We start from the raw sequence: 20428 nt of genomic DNA, 5'->3' as shown, positions 1-20428 counted from the left end.
CGCGCACGCGTGGCCCCGTCTGCAGGCGTGTGCACGCGTGGCCCCGTCTGCATGCGTGTGCCCCGTCTGCATGCGTGTGCACGCGTGTCCCCGTCTGCAGGCGTGTGCACGCGTGTCCCTGTCTGCATGCGTGTGCACGCGTGTGCCCGTCTGCATGCGTGTGCACGCGTGGCCCCGTCTGCATGCGTGTGCACGCGTGTCCCCGTCTGCATGCGTGTGCACGCGTGTGCCCCGTCTGCATGCGTGTGCACGCGTGGCCCCGTCTGCAGGCGTGTGCACGCGTGTCCCCATCTGCATGCGTGTGCACGCGTGTGCACGCGTGTCCGTGTGTGCGCACAGAACCCCCCCTTGGGTGGGTTTGCTGCTTCTCTCTGCATTGAGCTGCAGCTGGGAGGAAGGAGCTGGGGGTCACTGGGGGTTGGAGCAAGGTTTGGGGGGATTTCGGCTATTTCAGTGCACTTCCTCCCCTCCCCCCATTATTTCATTGTTCAATTGCAGTGATTTCGAACTATTAAAGATGATCAATAATAAATATGTCAATGAAAAAGCCCTGCTTGGAGGGGGTTTCCCCTCTGTGCTGAGCCCAGTGCTCCCAGTGCCCTGTGCAACCACAGTGCTGGGGGGCAAACAGACGTGTGAGAGCCAGACCCAGCTCTTTGCTCCCTCTCTCAGCCAGACCCCAGCCCCATTTCCCACCTTTTCCCCCTAAAAATCCCCCCTTCTGTAGGTGTCCCCCGTTTTCCAGGTGCCACATCCCCTTTGCAGGGCTCCTTCCTCCCCCCCCCATGCCCCAGCCCTGGTAAATACGTATATTTTTTGGCGTGTAATTACAGCCTCTCAAATTGCACAGTCGATTGTGGATTATTGTCAAGGAGCTTTTGCTTTTTCCAACCAACGTGGCTCCTTCAAATGTGGAAACGGCTGTGGAAGTGTGCCAGGATGGGGGAGAGGGGAGCGGGATGGAGGGGAGGGAAAGGGCTGGGACGGGAAAGGGGAAAAGATGGATAGAAAGGGAAAAGAGACTGAAAAAGAGAGTTTTGGGGTGTCCGAAGGTTGGGGGGTCCCGCATGGGGATTGTGGCCCAAGAGGAACTCCAGGTGCCTGGGGCTCATGTCCTTGGCCTTTGCACTGTGCTGGGGCATGAGGGTGCTTGTGAATGATGGGGAGCCCCGGGGGGGGGTGGGTGACAGAGGGGGGGTGTTTGCAGTCCCCTGACCCCCCAGTGTCGCATGGCACTGAGGTCCCCCAGGTGCCACATGTCACATTGTCTGTCCCCTCCCTGCGTGGCCACATCCACCCCATCAACACCTCAGGATGGGGAACCCCCCCCAAACCCATCCTAACACCCCCTTCCCACCCACCCCACAACCATGCATTTGCACGGCTGTGCATGCGTGTGCAAGGATGGATGGACAGACAGACAGACTGGGGGGGGGGGGGGGGTGAGGGGTGCCCCCCGACTCGCTGGGTGCCGCTGATTGGCCGAGGGGCCGTCCAAAATTCCCTGGTTGTGATGGGTCCCACCTCTCCCAGCCAGCGCATCGTATATAAGGGGAGGCAAAGGAGTGGGCAAGGGCAGTAGGAAGTTTCTGCTGGGGTCTGGATTTGGAGCTCCAGAGTTGGATCGGCCCCGTATGACCCCAACCTAAGAACAAAAGAGACCCCAAAGAGTCTACATGTCTAATATTTAGACATGTTCAGCTTTGTGGATTCTCGGTCACTGCTGTTGATAGCAGCGACTGTACTACTCACCCGCGGGCAAGGAGAAGAAGACAGTAAGTAGTCCGGCATCCGCGACGGCTCCTTCGGGATGAGGGCGGCGGTGGGATGAGGTTGGGCGGCATCGTCGACGCTTGCTCCGGAGCCACGGCCTGGGAAGGGCTCAAGGGGTGCTTGGCATCCGGAGCAGAACACCCACCCCAAAGCGGGGGGGAAGGCGAGAGGAGAAGGAGGTTGGGGGGACTGGGGGTGAAGGGGTTCGGGGGTGCCGGAGCCGGGGCTCCCTGCCAAGAGCGGGGTGGGAGGGAAGGGAGGAGAGGAGCCGGGGGAAGAAGGGGAGGAGGAGGAGGAGCAGGGACGGAAAGGGGGGAAGAGGCGAGGGGGGAGCGGGGGGGAGCGGGGGGTGGGCCCGGCCCCGGGAGCTGCAGAATCCATCAGGAAAGAATGAGACAAATCCTGGATGATTCATAGCGAAACGTCCTGGGCTGGCCCGGGGGGACCGGCTGCCCCACTGCGCCCCACCGTGGGCATGGGGCACGGAGCCGGCCGGGGGCACCGCGGGTCCGGCCCAGCTCAGCACCGAGGGGATTTTGTGCCTTTTGTGATTTAGTTTTACTTTTTTGGGGGAATTTTGCACTTGGACATTTGGGGTCCACAGTTCGCAGTGGTCGCTCTGCAGTTTGCAGTGGTCACTCTGCAGTTTGCAGTGGCCGCTCTGCAGTTTGCAGTGGTCGCTCTGCAGTTTGCAGTGGTCGCTCTGCAGTTTGCAGTGGTCACTCTGCAGTTTGCAGTGGCCGCTCTGCAGTTTGCAGTGGTCGCTCTGCAGTTTGCAGTGGTCACTCTGCAGTTTGCAGTGGTCACTCTGCAGTTCGCAGTGGCCGCTCTGCAGTTTGCAGTGGTCACTCTGCAGTTTGCAGTGGCCGCTCTGCAGTTTCCAATGGCCATTTGCAGTTTCCAGTGGCCGTTTGCAGTTTGCAGTTGCTGTTTGCAGTTTCCAATGGCCATTTGCAGTTTCTAGTTGCTATTTGCAGATTCCAGTGGCCATTTGCAGTTTGCAGTAGTCATCCTGCAGTTTCCAGTTACCATTTACGGGTTCCAATGGCCATGCTGCTGTTTGCAGTGGCTCTTCTGCAGTTTGCAGTTACCATTTACAGTTTCCAGTGGCCATTCTGCAGTTTCCAGTGGCCATCCTGCAGTTTGCAGTGACCATTCACAGCTCCCAGTGGCCGTTCCGCTGTTTCCAGTGGCTGTCCTGCAGTTCCCTCCTGCCTTTGGCCTCTTGCAGGGGGGGTTCAGCCTCTTCCCTTTCGCCTCTTTGCAACAGCCGCTTTCCCCTTTGCCTTTTGCAATGGGTGTTTTGCAGTTCCCAGTTTGATTTTCGCCTCTTGCTCTCACCAAGCCGGGGCCCACTGGCAGGGCCACCTCCACACCCCATCCCCAGGCCCCTTCTATGGGGCAGCCCCACGGCTCTGGCTCGCTGCCCCATGCCTGCTTCCAGGCTCTGCGCTTTTCTTCCCCAACCCATCCGGCCTGATCCAGCCTCATCCCGCAGCCGCCTGGATCTAATTTCAGCCCAGACACTGGGGCCAACCCACTCGATCCCTCTGATCCCGTCCCGTTCCCATCCCATCCCTGTCCCCCGTGGACAAGGGGACACCAGCGCTGACCCCCTGCCCACCGTGGGGGTATTTGCCTTGGCGGCTGAGGAAGCTGGAGCTTGGCTGGAGGGGTTTGTTTAAATTCCAGAGTATGTGGGAAGAGTTTATGGTTCTGCTTTTCCTGTGTCACCGCGATGGGATGATGAGAACCAGATGAAGGGAGAGGAGCTGCAGGAGCGAGGCGAGGGGGATGGAGGGGAGGGAGCTGTGTGTGGGGCCGTGCCCCCCTCCCTCACGTCCCCCCCCTGCCCTCCGCAGTCCAGACTGGAAGCTGCATACAGGATGGGCTAACGTACAACGACAAGGATGTGTGGAAACCAGAACCCTGCCAGATCTGCGTCTGCGACAGCGGCAACATCCTCTGCGATGAGGTGATCTGCGAGGACACCTCCGACTGCCCCAACGCCGAGATCCCCTTCGGAGAATGCTGCCCCATCTGTCCCGACACCGACGGTACCGACCCGTGTCCCCCCCGTCCCCCCCCGCCGGCGGCACCGTCCCCGCGGCTCAGCGCCCATCCCCGTGGTGTCTGGGCTGCGGGGGGGGCACAACGGGACCCTCCAACCCCCCCTCCTTTCTCCCGCAGCCTCCCCTGTCTACCCAGAAAGCGCTGGAGTAGAGGTAAGAGCTCCTTGTCCCCCCCCCACACCCCCGGTTGGTTGTGAACCCCATTGCTAACCAAGGCTCCGTTCCTCCTCACCAGGGTCCTAAGGGAGACACCGGCCCCAAAGGAGACAGGGTGGGTACCCCCCCCACAGCCCCCCCCGCGCCGCTGGGACCCCGGTCCCGCTGGGCTCACCCTCCTCTTGCCCCCCACAGGGACTCCCCGGCCCCCCTGGCAGAGACGGCATCCCCGGACAGCCCGGCCTCCCGGGGCCCCCCGGCCCCCCCCGGCCCCCCAGGCCTCGGCGGAGTGAGTATAGGAGGGGTCCCCGTGGGGTGAAGCCCCTCCAGGGGGGGCTGTGCCCCACTCACCCCCCCCCCCTCCCGTCCGCAGAACTTCGCTCCTCAAATGTCCTATGGCTACGACGAGAAAGCCGGAGGCATGGCTGTGCCCGGCCCCATGGTGAGCACCGGGGGGTACGGGGGGGCTGCAATGGGGCTGTGGAAAGGATACAGTGACCCAAGCGCTGCTTGTGCTGGTGGTGCTGAGGATATGGAGTGGTGGGAACTGGGAGGCATGGGGAGGGTGTGGGTCCTGGAGGTGATGGGGACAGGGATGGGGACAGAGAGGGACAGGGATGGGGACAGGGATGGGGACAGAGACAGGGACAGGGATGGGGACAGAGGGGGACAGGGATGGGGACAGAGAGGGACAGGGATGGGGACAGGGATGGGGACAGAGGGGGACAGGGATGGGGACAGGGATGGGGACAGGGATGGGGACAGAGACAGGGACAGGGATGGGGACAGAGGGGGACAGGAATGGGGACAGGGATGGGGACAGAGAGGGACAGGGATGGGGACAGGGATGGGGACAGAGAGGGACAGGGATGGGGACAGGGATGGGGACAGGGATGGGGACAGGGATGGGGTGTCAGTGGGAATAAGTTATGGTTAGTGACAGTGGCAAGGATGGGGTGGAGATGGGTTGACAATAGGGATGGGGTGGCAATGAGAACAGGGAATGGTTGGTGATGGGGACAGGGATGGAGTGGGGATGGGGTGGCAATGGGACAAGGAATGGTGTGGCAATGGGGACAAGGAAGGGATGGGGATGGGGACAGGGATAGGTTTCACTGGGGACAGCAGTTGGGTGCTGATGGGGACTGGGGATGGTTGATGAACAGGATGGGAACAGGGAGGGAACAGGTTGGGAACAGGGAGGGATGGTAATGGGGTGTGTGGCAATGGGGATAGGAATGGGATGGCAATGGGGATACAGAATGGATGGTAAGGGGGCAAGGAAGGAGTGCTGATGGGGATAGGGATGGGATGGAGATGGGAACAGAGATGGGGGTGGTGATGGGGACAGGGATGGGATAGTGGTGGGGTGATGGGGTTCAATGGGGACAGCAATAGAGTGGCAGTGGGAAAAGGGATGGGGGTGGTGATGGGGCCAGGGGTGGGATGGTGATGGGGTGGCAATGAGGATATGGATGGGATGGCGATAGGAACAGGGATGGGGGTGCTGACAGGAAGGGGGATGGGATGGTGGTGGGGTGGTGATGGGGTTCAGTGGAGACAGCAAGAGTGGCAATGGGAACAGGGATGGGGCCAAGGTGACAAGAGTGGCAATGGGAACAGGGATGGGGCCAAGGTGACAAACAGCCACTTAATGCCAGTTCCCATTCTCCTTTGCAGGGTCCCGCTGGCCCCCGCGGTCTCCCTGGCCCTCCTGGTGCTCCTGTGAGTATCTTCCTCTTCCTTCTCCTCATCCTCCCCTCTTGTTTTGGGGATGGGGCCCCTTTAGGTGGGATGGGATGGGACAAGGGAGAGGTGGGGTATCCAACCATTGCCAACGGCTGTGGAAACATGTGGGGACAGGCTGCAGGGACAACCACACACAAACACACACACACACAAAGTGCCTTTGCCATTGGGGTCTTCAGACCCAATCTTCTCATTTTCTAACCCATTTTTCCTCTTTCCCCCCTTTTTCTCCCATTGCCCCCCAGGGTCCTCAAGGTTTCCAAGGTCCCCCCGGTGAACCCGGAGAGCCCGGTGCTTCTGTGAGTCCTGCACCTCCTCCTGCAGGGATGGGGATGGGGCTGCCTATTCCCAGCCCTGGCCATGGCCCTGCTGTCCCTGCTCCAGAGCATCCCAGCCTTGGGAATGGGGCAGGGTGATGGGCCAGACACCAACCACTGCACCCCTGCCCCGTGTCTCTCATAGGGTCCCATGGGTCCCCGTGGTCCTGCTGGCCCCCCTGGCAAGAATGGAGATGATGTAAGTGGCCCATGGATGGTGCCCCCCCCTCGTTGGGGCCTGGTGGCTCTGCCATCCCTGTCAGGTGGGCAGGGGACATGGCACCAACCCAGTGTCCTTGTCCTTAGGGTGAAGCTGGGAAGCCCGGACGCCCCGGAGAGCGTGGCCCCCCCCGGCCCCCAGGTGAGACACCCTCCCCATGGGGACACCCCACCATGGAGAGGTGCAAGGATGTGACACCCGCTGCCTGTTCCCCTTGGGGACATGGGTAGTGGGGTGCAGGACACCCCACCTGAGGCACCCCCATCACCCTGTCCCCTTTCCTCTAGGGTGCCCGTGGTCTCCCAGGAACTGCCGGTCTGCCGGGCATGAAGGGTCACAGAGTGAGTCCTCCCTCCCTCCCATGTCTGCAGGGGTAGGGGAGGGGGAGCCCTACATCATTGGGGTGCCCTCCTGACCCCCCCACTCTCCTCTCTCCTGCTGCTCAGGGCTTCAGTGGTCTGGATGGTGCTAAGGGTGAGCCTGGTCCTGCTGGCCCCAAGGTGAGGTCCTTGTCACCCTGTACAAAGCCATTGCTGCTCCTACCTCTGGAGCAGGTCCCTCAGTGTTGTCCTTTCCCCTAGGGTGAACCTGGCAGCCCAGGAGAGAACGGAGCCCCAGGGCAGATGGTGAGTGCTGGGGACCATGGGGACAGTGGTTGGGGGGGGATTGAGGGCAAGATGTGATGGGATCCAGCTCATCCTCAGGGATGCTCCCCCATGGATACCCACAGAATGGGGTGGGAGGGGGTTAACCCTGCAGGCAGGACCAGGAGATGCAGGGATGGGAAGAGGAAAGCATCTCCCTGGTCACCAAACGTGTCCCCCCCTCACAGGGTCCTCGTGGTCTTCCTGGTGAGAGAGGCCGTCCCGGTCCCTCTGGCCCTGCTGTGAGTACCCTGGGGCAGGGCTGAGCTGCCCCATGCATGGGGGGGGGGGGGGCATGGGCACCGCTCCTGCCGCTGGGCACCACTAACGGGGCCTCCTCTGCACAGGGTGCTCGTGGTAACGATGGTGCTCCCGGTGCTGCCGGTCCTCCCGTAAGTAACCCCCTGAGCCCGGATGCGGCTCCGGCTGCTCCAGGGGCAGATCCCATTGCAGCCAGAGCCAGAGCCAGAGCCAGAGCCAGAGCTCTGCTGCCTGGAGAACCAGATGTGTTGGTGGGATCCCTGCTCTGACCCCTGCCCTCTCTCCTGTCTAGGGTCCCACTGGCCCCGCTGGTCCCCCTGGCTTCCCCGGTGCTGCTGGTGCTAAGGTAGGACCTGCCTGAGCATCTCCTCCCAAGTGGGCTGGGAAGAACTGGTGGAAACTGGGAGCGAAGGGCTGGAGAGAAGGATCAGGCTCCACATGAGGAACTCATGTGGCCCAGAACCAGGGAAGCCTGAAGTGCTGTGGGCTGCCCGGGTCACCGGATGGAGGTGTCCCCATGGGCACCTCTCTGGCTTTGCCTCTGTTGGACAGGAGATGATGGGGACACCTCGGCCGTGCCAGGCTCTCATGGCAGCACTTGTGGTCATGCTTCTCCCTCCCTCCTCTTCCTCCCCAGGGTGAAACCGGTCCCCAGGGTGCTCGTGGCAGTGAAGGTCCTCAGGGTGTCCGTGGAGAGCCTGGTCCCCCCGGCCCTGCTGGCGCTGCTGGTCCTGCTGTGAGTCACATCCCACAGCTCCCTGTGCTCTGCCTCGTGTGCTGCCAGCCCCGGTGTAACCTCCTCCTCCTCCTCCTCTCCACAGGGCAACCCCGGTGCTGACGGTCAACCTGGTGCCAAGGGAGCAACCGTGAGTGTCCCTCCAGGACCCTAACCCTAACCCTGATCCTGCTCCGGGCTCAGGGGCTGAGCTGCTCCCTCACCCCTGATCCTGCTCTGGGCTCAGGGGCTGAGCTGCTCCCTCACCCCTGATCCTGCTCCAGGCTGAGCTGCTCCCTCACCCCTGATCCTGCTCCAGGCTGAGGGGCTGAGCTGCTCCCTCACCCCTGATCCTGCTCCGGGCTCAGGGGCTGAGCTGCTCCCTCACCCCCATCTGCCTCTTCCAGGGTGCTCCAGGCATTGCAGGCGCTCCCGGCTTCCCCGGTGCACGAGGCCCCTCTGGACCTCAGGGTCCCAGCGGTGCCCCCGGCCCCAAGGGTAACAGCGTGAGTATCCCCACACACCTCCATCACCTCCTGCCAGCCCAGGGGTGTCTGCTCCAGCATCCCCAGACACCTCCATCACCTCCTGCCAGCCCAGGGGTGTCTGCTCCAGCATCCCCAGACACCTCCATCATCCCCTGCTATGGGCTGCCCAATGCAGAGGTGTCTGCTCCAGCATCCCCATACACCCCAATCACCTCCTGCCAGCCCAGAGGTGTCTGCTCCAGCATCCCCACACACCTCCATCACCTCCTGCCATGGGCTGCCCAATGCAGAGGTGTCTGCTCCAGCATCCCCATACACCCCCATCACCTCCTGCCAGCCCAGGGGTGTCTGCTCCAGCATCCCCACACATCTCCATCACCTCCTGCCAGCCCAGAGGGGTCTGCTCCAGCATCCCCACACACCCCCATCACCTCCTGCCAGCCCCGAGGTGTCTGCTCCAGCATCCCCAGACACCCCCATCACCTCCTGCCATGGGCTGCCCAATGCAGAGGTGTCTGCTCCAGCATCTCCATCACCTCCATCACCTCCTGCCGTGGGCTGCCCAATGCAGAGGTGTCTGCTCCAGCATCCCCATCACCTCCTGCCGTGGGCTGCCCAATGCAGAGGTGTCTGCTCCAGTATCCCCAGACACCTCCATCACCTCCTGCCATGGGCTGCCCAATGCAGAGGTGTCTGCTCCAGCATCCCCAGCCCTGCGGGCGCAGGATGGTGCTGGGCGGACGGATGCTGAGTCAGATGCGGCTCAGGGCTCCCTGTGCTCTTCAATCCGGTGCTCAGCGGCTTTCCCCTCTCCTCCTGCAGGGTGAACCCGGCGCTCCAGGCAGCAAGGGAGACACTGGTGCCAAAGGCGAACCCGTGAGTGCCTCCCCCCGTCCCCTGGAGGCTTCAGCCCCTCCTGGCTCCCTGCACTGGGTGCTCATCCCTCCTTCCCCAGGGCCCTGCTGGTGTCCAAGGTCCCCCCGGCCCAGCCGGTGAGGAAGGCAAGAGAGGAGCCCGTGGTGAGCCCGGCCCCGCTGGGCTGCCCGGCCCCGCCGGTGAACGGGTGAGTAGGGGCAGCCCCGTCCCGTCCCCACCGGGTCCCTGTCCCCATCCTGCCCCCATCTCCTGATGTCCATCAGCTGAGCCCTGTGGGTGCTGAGGGACAGACACACGTGGGGACATCCCCATCCCCTTCCACCGCAGATCCCACATCCCTGCATCCCTCCCCTGCATCCCTCCCCTGCATCCCTCCCCTGCATCCCTCCCCTGCATCCCTCCCCTGCACCCCCCTCTCCACACTGACCCCCCTGTGTCCCTCGCAGGGTGCTCCTGGCAGCCGTGGTTTCCCCGGTGGTGATGGCATTGCTGGCCCCAAGGTAGGTGCCTGCATCTCCCTCCTGTCTGGGTGAGAGTGACCTTAATGGGGACACCGTCCCCATGCCTAACCCCACTGCCACCCCAATGGGGTAACTGTGTCCCCTCTCCCACCGTCCCCAGGGTCCCCCCGGCGAGCGCGGCTCCCCTGGCCCCGTTGGCCCCAAAGGATCTCCTGGTGAAGCCGGACGCCCTGGGGAGCCTGGTCTGCCCGGTGCCAAGGTGGGTGCTGCCGGGTGGGCATGGGGCTGTGCTCCTCATGGCGATGGAGATGCTGCTGTCCGGGATGCTCATCCCTCGGGATTCCTGAGCTCCTCATGGACCTCACACTGTCCTGCAGGGTCTGACTGGAAGCCCTGGGAGCCCTGGTCCCGATGGCAAGACTGGTCCCCCCGTAAGTGGCTCCCCCTGTGCCCCCTCCTGCCTGGGCTCACCCTGGCCTCTGCTAACGGGGGGCTCACTCACTCGCCCCATAACAGGGTCCCGCTGGTCAAGATGGGCGCCCCGGTCCCCCCGGCCCCCCTGGAGCCAGAGGTCAAGCCGGTGTGATGGGTTTCCCTGGTCCTAAAGGTGCTGCGGTGAGTGAATGGGGGGTGCTGGGGGTGATGCCTCCCCATGGATGCAGGAGCTCTGGTCCCTGACGGATCCCACTGCCACCACCTGGGGATGCTCTGGGCATGTGTTCCCCTCCATCCTGCGGTGGTTCTGTCATGGGTCTCATCCTGCTCCTTCCCTTCCAGGGTGAGCCTGGCAAACCCGGTGAGAGGGGAGCTCCGGGTCCCCCCGGCGCTGTGGTAAGTACACCCCGGAGCTCAGCACAGCGAGGGCTCCCCTTGGTTTGGGGGGGGGCGGGATGGGTCTGGGGAGGCTGCAGGGATGAGTGAGGCCATGTGTGGGGTGGGAGGTGATGTGGGTCAGCGGGGCTGTCCCTGCCCTCGGGGATGTGATGGCCGCATCCAGCCCCATGCCCCACTGCTGGGGGTGCAGGGTCCTGTGGGGGCCATGCTCTGATCCTCCTCTTCCTCCTCCACAGGGTGCTGCTGGCAAGGATGGTGAAGCCGGTGCCCAGGGTCCCCCCGGCCCTACCGTGAGTACCAGTGAGCTCTTAGCCCCCCTTGGCCACTGGAGCTGAGCACCCCCTTATGTTGTCCTGTCCCCCATAGGGTCCCGCTGGAGAAAGAGGTGAACAAGGTCCTGCTGGTGCTCCTGGCTTCCAGGTGAGGGGTGTCCCCATCCCGGGGGGGTGATGCTGCCCCTTTCCCTGTCCCCTCTGGTCACCACCTCCATGGATCCTCATTGCTCCTCTTCCTCCCCCAGGGTCTGCCGGGCCCCGCTGGCCCCCCCGGTGAGGCTGGCAAGCCTGGTGAGCAGGTGAGAGATGCTGAGCACGTCCATGGCACGGGGCTGCCCCTGTGCCCTCCCCATCACATGGGGGCTGCTGATGGGTGCACCCTGCAGCTCTGGAGAGCAGTGGGGACCTCAGCCCCATGCTGCACCCCAGGACCCTCCCCATCCTTGGGGGCACCCCCCGGTCCCAGCCTGACCCTCACCCCCTCCCTCCTCACAGGGTGTCCCCGGAGACGCCGGTGCCCCCGGTCCCGCAGGTGCCAGGGTAGGTTGAACCCCATTCACTGCCCGGCAGGGTCATGGCACCCCCAGCACCCCCCGTGCCCCTCATGGCCCCTCTCCTGCCTCCCCCCCCAGGGCGAGAGAGGATTCCCTGGAGAACGTGGTGTCCAAGGCCCCCCCGGTCCCCAAGGTCCTCGTGGTGCTAACGGTGCTCCCGGTAACGATGGTGCTAAGGTAGGAGCGAGGTCCTGGCTCTCAGGGTGCAGGTGTAAAGGGGGATGTGGGTTTGGCTTTGCCCCCTTTACCGGGGCTGGTTCTGAGTCCAGGCTCTCGCTAACCCGTTTCCTGTCTCTCCATCCCAGGGTGATGCTGGTGCTCCCGGTGCCCCCGGGAACCAAGGCCCCCCCGGTCTGCAGGGTATGCCCGGAGAGCGCGGTGCTGCCGGCCTGCCAGGCGCCAAGGGGGACAGAGTACGTCTGACCCCAAATCCCGCTGTCCCCCCCTCCCATGCCCTGCTCCCGACCATCACTGCGGCTGGATACACCCCCCAGAGCCAGGACATGGGATCAGCACTGGGATGCTCAGCGCTACCAGTGTCCCCACCAGAGCTGGTCCTTGAGGACAGCTCCTTGCTGAGCTCAGCTCTTCCCTGGGACCAGTGGGATGCTCCAACCTCCCGCAGGAGGATGAAGGTCCCGGATGCCACAGTGCTTAACCTGCTATCATCTTCCTCCCCAGGGTGACCCCGGTCCCAAAGGTGCTGATGGTGCTCCTGGTAAAGATGGTCTCCGAGGTCTGACGGGTCCCATCGGCCCTCCCGGCCCCGCTGGTGCTCCCGGTGACAAGGTAGGGCCGCTCCATGGGGACGGATGTGTCCCGGTCCCTGTTGCTCCCTCCTTGGCACAGCCCTGACCCCCTTTGGTTCCCCTGCCCCTTTCCAGGGTGAAGCTGGTCCCCCGGGTCCTGCTGGTCCCACTGGTGCCCGTGGTGCTCCCGTAAGTGTCCCCCTGCCCCTGCCATGGTGCCCACCCCTTGGTGGCCATGGGTGCCTGTCTCTATCTCGGTGTCACACCTGGGTCTCGTTGTCCATCACAGGGTGACCGTGGCGAGCCCGGCCCCCCCGGTCCTGCTGGATTTGCTGGCCCCCCCGTAAGTGATGTCCTCATTGCCCCTTCCCCAGAGGTCTAATCCTGACCCGCTGAGCCCCCCGGCTCACCCCTGTCTGCTCCCCACAGGGTGCCGATGGCCAGCCTGGTGCTAAAGGTGAAACTGGTGATGCTGGAGCCAAGGGTGATGCCGGCCCCCCCGGCCCTGCTGGCCCCACTGGTGCTCCTGGCCCTGCCGTAAGTGACCCCCCCCACCCCAAACCCCCTAGGGGTGCAGCCCCACAGCACAGCTCACCCCTCTCCTCTTCCTCCTCCTCCTCCATAGGGTGCTGTTGGTGCTCCCGGTCCCAAAGGTGCTCGCGGTAGTGCTGGACCCCCTGTAAGTACCAGTTCTTGTATGTGTTTGGGGGGTGTTCTGGGGACCTCCCTCAGGCACAATCACCCCTGAGGTGGTTTCAAACCCCATGTGCCTCACTCCACCCGCAGCCTGTGGGGCAGAGGGGAACTTCACTTCCCTGCACCCCAAACCCTTATGGAGGGACAGCATTGACCTGGGATGGCTTCATCCCAGGGATGGAGCAGAGGGGAAGGTGGGAGAGCCCCTGTCCCCCCCGGATGGATGCTCCCCTCCTGCCTGCCCCATGGCACTGCTCTGGTGAGTCAGGTGATGCCAGGACCAGGACCCTCCTAACTCCATCTTTCCCCTTTCCAGGGTGCTACTGGTTTTCCTGGTGCTGCTGGAAGAGTCGGACCCCCCGGCCCCTCTGTGAGTACCCAGTGGGGTGAGCAGTGGGTGCTGGGATGGTGCTGGTGCTCAGCACCCATCCCTGCCATGGTGCTGGGACACCCGTGCTGGGTCTGACGGCATCGCCCCCGTGTCCCCCCCTCTGCCCAGGGGAACATTGGCCTCCCCGGCCCCCCCGGCCCCAGCGGGAAGGAAGGTGGCAAAGGACCCCGCGGTGAGACCGGCCCCGCTGGCCGCCCCGGTGAGCCTGGCCCTGCCGGACCCCCCGGACCCCCCGGCGAGAAGGGATCCCCCGGTGCTGACGGACCCATCGTAAGTCACCCCGATGTGGGCATCACCCAACCCATGGGGCATCACCCAACCCATGGGGCATCAATACCCTCCATTGGGAGGGTGCCCCTGGTGATGTGGGCATCACCCATCCCATGGGGCATCAATACCCTCCATTGGGAGGGTGCCCCCGGCGATGTGGGCATCACCCAACCCATGGGGCATCACCCAACCCATGGGGCATCACCCAACCCATGGGGCATCAATGCCCCTGTCGGGAGGGTGCTCCCAGTGATGTGGGCATCACCCAACCCATGGGGCATCACCCATCCCATGGGGCATCACCCAACCCATGGGGCACCAATGCCCTCCATCAGGAGGGTGCCCCCAGTGATGTGAGCATCACCCAACCCATGGGGCATCAATGCCCTCCATTGGGAGGGTACCCCCGGTGATGTGGGCATCACCCAACCCATGGGGCACCAATGCCCCCGTCGGGAGGGTGCCCCCCCACTGCAGCACCTGATGGGCTGTGTGTCCTCCCCAGGGTGCCCCTGGCACACCCGGACCCCAGGGCATCGCTGGGCAGCGCGGTGTCGTCGGCCTCCCCGGACAGAGAGGAGAGAGAGGTTTCCCTGGGCTGCCTGGCCCCTCGGTGAGTCCTGGGGGGGGGTCCCTGATGCTGGAGCTGCCCCCGGATGGTACCAACCCATGGGGGATGCTTGGCGGTGCCTGACCCCATCCCGGCCTCTCCCCTCCGCAGGGTGAGCCTGGCAAACAAGGTCCCTCCGGTTCTCCCGGTGAGCGAGGTCCTCCCGGCCCCATGGGCCCCCCCGGCCTGGCTGGGCCCCCCGGTGAAGCTGGACGTGAGGTGAGCGGCTGTGGGCAACCATCGGTGTTGGGGGGCACAGACACGTCCCCCCCCCCCGTCAGCACTGGGCTTGCTGCGCTCACTGAGCACTTGCCAACTCGTGGCACCATGAACGTGGTCACACTGAGGCCCCTGTGGGCACTGCCCTCATGAGGGGTCTCTGCTCCTCTGTAGGGTGCTCCCGGTGCTGAAGGTGCCCCTGGTCGTGATGGTGCTGCTGGTCCCAAGGTGAGTGGGCAGCATGGGAACGGGTGATGGGGCTGTGCTGGCTCACACTGACCTCTCCTCTTCATCATCCTCCTCCTCCTCCCCACAGGGTGACCGTGGTGAGACCGGCCCTGCCGGCCCCCCTGGTGCTCCCGGTGCCCCCGGTGCCCCTGGCCCTGTCGGTCCTGCTGGCAAGAGTGGGGATCGTGGTGAGACCGTAAGTGATGCTCTGCCTTGTGCCCCCCTTGTCCGCTCCCAGCCCTGGGGTCTGGAGCAAGGGTTCACCCTGCAGACCCACTGTGGGCTCAGCTCTGGCCTTAGGATCCGTGCCCAGTGCTATCCTAAGTGCTGTTCCCAGTGGGAATGTGGGGTCCCAGCACCCTGACTGGGCTGGTGCTGCCAGCAGAGCTGGAGGCTGCTTTAACCTGCCCCTTGTCTCCTGCTCCAGGGTCCTCAAGGTCCCGCTGGCCCCCCCGGTCCTGCTGGTGCTCGTGGTCCTGCTGTAAGTTGGTGTTGGCCTCCATCATCCTCGGTGGTGCTGTGTCCCTGTGTGCACAGCAGCAGGAGGTGACCAGGACCCTGCTCAACTCCTCTTCCTCCTCCTCCAGGGTCCACAAGGTCCCCGTGGTGACAAAGGTGAAACTGGTGAACAGGGTGACAGAGGCATGAAGGGTCATAGAGGCTTCTCCGGTCTCCAGGGCCCACCTGGTCCTCCAGTAAGTGCCATGGGGGGGTGATGGTGGCCATGGATGTTGATGTCCTGCAACCAAAGCAGGATCCTCACACCTCTTGTTCCTTGCTCTGCACAGGGCTCTCCTGGTGAACAAGGTCCTTCTGGTGCTTCTGGTCCTGCTGGTCCAAGAGTAAGTCCTGAGCTGAGTCAGTCTCCAGCCTCGTCCCCACTGTCACCAGGCTCCTCATGGGGATGGTATCCATGCTCCCCCCTTCTCTTCCCCCACAGGGTCCTCCTGGCTCTGCTGGTGCTGCTGGCAAAGACGGTCTCAATGGGCTGCCCGGTCCCATCGGTCCCCCTGGCCCCCGTGGTCGCACCGGTGATGTCGGCCCCGTTGTATGTATCGGCCCCTGTGTTGCTGTCTGCCTGCAGCTGGCAGCCTTCATCTCCTGCTCACCATCACCCTCCTCCTTAGGGTCCCCCCGGCCCTCCTGGCCCCCCTGGTCCTCCCGGCCCCCCCAGCGGCGGCTTCGACTTCAGCTTCCTGCCCCAGCCGCCCCAGGAGAAGGCTCACGATGGTGGACGCTACTACAGAGCCGATGATGCCAACGTGATGCGGGACCGGGACCTGGAGGTGGACACCACCCTCAAGAGCCTGAGCCAACAGATCGAGAACATCCGCAGCCCGGAGGGCACCCGCAAGAACCCTGCTCGTACCTGCCGCGACCTCAAGATGTGCCATGGAGACTGGAAGAGCGGTCAGTGCTGGTGCCCACACTTCCGTCCCTCTGTCCCGGCTGCCTCCTCCTCACTTCCATCCTCCATCACCCCGGGTTGAGGCTCACTTTGTTCCTCTATCCTATCTCTCATGGCTGCTCTCACCTCCATCCTCTACCTCTTCCGCTGCTCCTCATCTCCATCCATTCACTCTCCATTGCTTGTGGCTGTTCCTGAGCTCCTTCCTCTGTTCCTCATGGCTGTTGTTCAGCCTCATGCTCCACCTCCAGATCCCTCCTACCTGTTCCTCACCTCCCTCCTCCATCTCTCATGGCTGCTCCTCACCTGCACCTGCCATCCCTTCATCCTCCATCTCTAACAGCTACCCCTCACCTATCCCTCCATCCTCCATAGCTGCTCCTCACCTCTGTCCTCCATCCTTCATAGCTGCTCCTCACCTCCGTCCTCCATCCCTTATGGCTGCTCTTCACCTCCATCCTCCATAGCTGCTCCTCACCTCCATCCTCTGATCCTCACCTCCATCCTCTGATCCTCACCTCCATCCTCTGACCCTCACCTCCATCCTCCATAGCTGCTCCTCACCTCCATCCTCTGATCCTCACCTCCATCCTCTGATCCTCACCTCCATCCTCCAATCCTCACCTCCATCCTCTGCTCCTCACCTCCATCCTCCATAGCTGCTCCTCACCTCCATCCTCTGCTCCTCACCTCCATCCTCCATAGCTGCTCCTCACCTCCATCCTCCATAGCTCCTCCTCACCTCCATCCTCCATAGCTGCTCCTCACCTCCATCATCCATCCTCCATCCCTTATGGCTGCTCTTCACCTCCATCCTCTATCCATTGTGGCCACCTGCCTCGCTTCCCACTCCCTCACCCTCCTCCCTCTGCCCCACAGGTGAATACTGGATTGACCCCAACCAAGGCTGCAATCTGGATGCCATCAAGGTCTACTGTAACATGGAGACAGGCGAGACATGCGTCTACCCAACCCAGGCCACCATTGCCCACAAGAACTGGTACCTCAGCAAGAACCCCAAGGAGAAGAAGCACATCTGGTTTGGCGAGACAATGAGCGATGGTTTCCAGGTTAGCGTGGGGGTGATGGGGGGGGAACAACCGGGACGGACAACCGGTTCCGTGGTGCCTAACGCCTGTTCTCCGGCAGTTCGAGTACGGTGGTGAGGGCTCCAACCCCGCTGACGTTGCCATCCAGCTGACCTTCCTCCGCCTTATGGCCACCGAGGCCTCCCAGAACATCACCTACCACTGCAAAAACAGCGTTGCCTACATGGACCAGAACACTGGCAACCTGAAGAAGGCCCTTCTGCTGCAAGGCGCCAACGAGATTGAGATCAGGGCTGAAGGCAACAGCCGCTTCACCTACGGTGTCACCGAGGACGGCTGCACGGTGAGTGTGGCTGGTGGTGGTACCGGTGCTGGTGGTGGTACCGGTGCTGGTGGTGGTACCGGTGCTGGTGGTGGGGTCGTGTGGTGGGGACGGGGCTGATGCTGAGCTCCCCACAGAGTCACACCGGCGCCTGGGGCAAGACAGTCATCGAGTACAAGACGACAAAGACCTCTCGCCTGCCCATCATCGATTTGGCTCCCATGGATGTTGGCGCTCCAGACCAGGAATTCGGCATCGACATTGGCCCCGTCTGCTTCTTGTAAACCGGACGCCCCACATGTGACAGGAGAGAGTAATAATAATGATAATAATAATAAAAACAGACAAAAAAAACAGCCAAAAAAAAAGGAGAAAATTTCACATGGACTCGAATTTGTGTCAGTTTCTATCCAGCGTCTCTAAAACTATACCAGAAAAACTAAAAAAAAACCCCAAAAAGCATTAAACCTCCCAAAAAAGAATAAAAAATAAATGACTTTTCAAACCAAATCACCAGGACGTGGGTTCGCTTTGCTTGCCCCCCCCCGGCCTTGGGTTCACCTCACCCAGCTGAGCCTCATCTGGAGCACCGGGACCCCCTCATTCCCCCGCAACCCCCTTTGCTTCTCGCATCCCATCAGCCTGTTCATGTTCTCGCTGCAAGGAACACGCTCAGCCCTCGGTTCTGATTCGCTGCTTGGGTAGGGGGGTTGCCCCTCTCCCCTTTCCCTTTGGTTCCTTTGGTTTTGGGTCCTTTTCTCTCTTTTTGCTTTGTTCCCATTCAGGCATCCCAAGCACTCGAGGGGAGCAGCCGCTGCCCCGGCGCCGCAGACCCGAACCCTCGCTCCGCACTCTCCTGTTCCGGAAGGCTACCTCACCGGGGTTAAAGAGCTGTTGCAGTCTGGGGGTATTTTTGAGTCACTTTCATGTAGTTTTAGCTTCGTTTCGGGTTGTTTTGGTGTTTTTCAGCTGTGCCGGGACTTTCCTGCCAGGTTCAGAGCAAAGGTGCTAATTTCTCCTCTTTTGTTCCCACTTTCCTCTTGTTTTGTTGCTCTCTTGCTCTTTGATGTCCGTTTTCCTCCGTTCAAGGTCTCAGGAGTCAGGAGGTTCCTCACCCCCAGGGTTTTTAGCCTGGGTTTTGGTTAATCCTCGTTCATTCCGGTCCCGAAACAGCCGAGCCTGGGGCCGCCTGGTGCTACCGCCTCCATAGACTCACCTTGATTTATCCTCATTCCCCTGTTTGAATCTTTCCCCCTTTTCTTTGCTGTCCTGCTCCACTGGTGAGTCCTCTAAAGGTGCTAATGAACCCCCAGCCCATCCCACAAGCAAAGCCCGGAGCAAACGCAAAGTAGAGGCAGCGCAAGTCAAAGCCTTGAAAGGGAATAAGGAAAACTGCACTTTCCAGGTTAAGCTCTTCAGCTCTGCTCTCATCTTCCAGCAGCTTCCTCCCCATCCCTGCATCCATCCATCCCTGCATCCATCCATCCCATCTCTGCACCCCTATGGGGCACGAACCCACATTTCCAGGCGGATGCTCGGGGATCTCCCGGCTCTTTACCGTGTTTGTATAATGTATAATAATTTGAGATTGTTCTTTTTTTAATGATCTATGATTTTCTTTTTTGACTGCTGAAATAAAGCATGTGAAATGATCCGACCAACCTGCGCTGCTCTTCGCTCTCGGGGGTCGCCGTGGGGGTCCTGGGGGGGTGCATGGGCTCCGGAGCCCCTCGTCCTCCGTCCCGGCTGCTCTCCCTCTGCTCCTCCGCTCCTGCGCTTCTGTGCTCGGTCCCCACCGTCCTCCCACCCCACCCCAGACCCCTGCCCCCTCCTCCTCCTCCTCCTTCTCCTCCTCCTCCTCCTCCTCCTCCTCCTCCTCCTCGCTCAGCCCCCTCTGCCCTGGGGCGGGGGGAGGAAGGAAAGGGGAATCCACCTCCCCCCCCCCCCATCCCCCAGCAAGGAGGTTGGGATGGATCTGGGGGGAGGGAGCTCTGGGGTTGTCCCCTCCCCAAATGGGGGGAGAAGTGGAGACATGGGGGAACAAATGGGGATATGGGGGGTGGCTTTAGGTGCCATGGTGCATGGGTGCTACAGTGCATGGGTGCTGCAGTGCATGGGTGCTACAGTGCATGGATGCCATGGTGTATGGGTGCTACAGTGCATGGGTGCCATGGTGTATGGGTGCTACAGTGCATGGGTGCCATGGTGCGTGGGTGCTACAGTGCATGGGTGCTACAGTGCATGGGTGCCATGGTGCGTGGGTGCTACAGTGCATGGGTGCCATGGTGCATGGGTGCTACAGTGCATGGGTGCCATAGTACATGGGTGCTACAGTGCATGGGTGCTGCAGTGCATGGGTGCCATTGTGGCATGGCTGCTGCAGTGCATGGGTGCCATAGTACATGGGTGCTACAGTGCATGGGTACTACAGTGCATGGGTGCCATGGTGCGTGGGTGCTACAGTGCATGGGTGCCATGGTGCGTGGGTGCTGCAGTGCATGGGTGCCATAGTACATGGGTGCTACAGTGCATGGGTGCCATGGTGCATGGGTGCTATAGTGCATGGGTGCCATGGTGCATGGGTGCTGCAGTGCATGGGTGCCATGGTGCATGGGTGCTGCAGTGCATGGGTGCTGCAGTGCATGGGTGCTACAGTGCATGGGTGGTACAGTGCATGGGTGCCATGGTGCGTGGGTGCTACAGTGCATGGGTGCCATTGTGGCATGGCTGCTGCAGTGCATGGGTGCCATAGTACATGGGTGCTACAGTGCATGGGTGCTACAGTGCATGGGTGCCATGGTGCGTGGGTGCTACAGTGCATGGGTGCCATGGTGCGTGGGTGCTGCAGTGCATGGGTGCCATAGTACATGGGTGCTACAGTGCATGGGTGCCATGGTGCATGGGTGCTATAGTGCATGGGTGCCATGGTGCATGGGTGCTGCAGTGCATGGTTGCCACGGTGCATGGGTGCTACAGTGCATGGGTGCCATGGTGCATGGGTGCTACAGTGCATGGGTGCTACAGTGCATGGGTGCTACGGTGCATGGGTGCTACAGTGCATGGGTGCTACAGTGCATGGGTGCTACAGTGC

General features: G+C 62.3%; 1 protein-coding gene across 1 annotated transcript; it reads left to right on the top strand.

Annotated features, from left to right (window-relative positions):
• Positions 1-1565: 1565 nt before the first annotated feature.
• COL1A1 (collagen type I alpha 1 chain) lies at positions 1566-18998 on the top strand. The gene is given in 52 exon segments (XM_034070363.1): positions 1566-1775; positions 3636-3830; positions 3964-3998; positions 4081-4116; positions 4197-4262; positions 4264-4290; positions 4375-4443; positions 5682-5726; positions 5996-6049; positions 6213-6266; positions 6374-6425; positions 6573-6628; positions 6734-6787; positions 6869-6913; positions 7120-7173; positions 7279-7323; positions 7485-7538; positions 7830-7928; positions 8014-8058; positions 8315-8413; positions 9218-9271; positions 9351-9458; positions 9718-9771; positions 9893-9991; positions 10110-10163; positions 10249-10347; positions 10510-10563; positions 10803-10856; positions 10933-10986; positions 11087-11140; positions 11337-11381; positions 11474-11572; positions 11701-11808; positions 12077-12184; positions 12280-12333; positions 12434-12487; positions 12574-12681; positions 12770-12823; positions 13157-13210; positions 13340-13501; positions 14007-14114; positions 14223-14330; positions 14505-14558; positions 14647-14754; positions 14986-15039; positions 15146-15253; positions 15347-15400; positions 15499-15606; positions 15686-15968; positions 16846-17036; positions 17116-17358; positions 17475-18998. Coding segments are annotated over 52 exon segments (4362 nt in total). The 5' UTR covers positions 1566-1693; the 3' UTR covers positions 17622-18998.
• The last annotated feature ends 1430 nt before the right edge of the window (positions 18999-20428 follow it).

The sequence above is a fragment of the Melopsittacus undulatus genome, chromosome 17 (assembly GCF_012275295.1).
Source record: "Melopsittacus undulatus isolate bMelUnd1 chromosome 17, bMelUnd1.mat.Z, whole genome shotgun sequence".
NCBI classification, from domain to species: Eukaryota; Metazoa; Chordata; class Aves; order Psittaciformes; family Psittaculidae; genus Melopsittacus; species Melopsittacus undulatus.
This window is presented reverse-complemented; position numbering and strand designations above follow the sequence as displayed.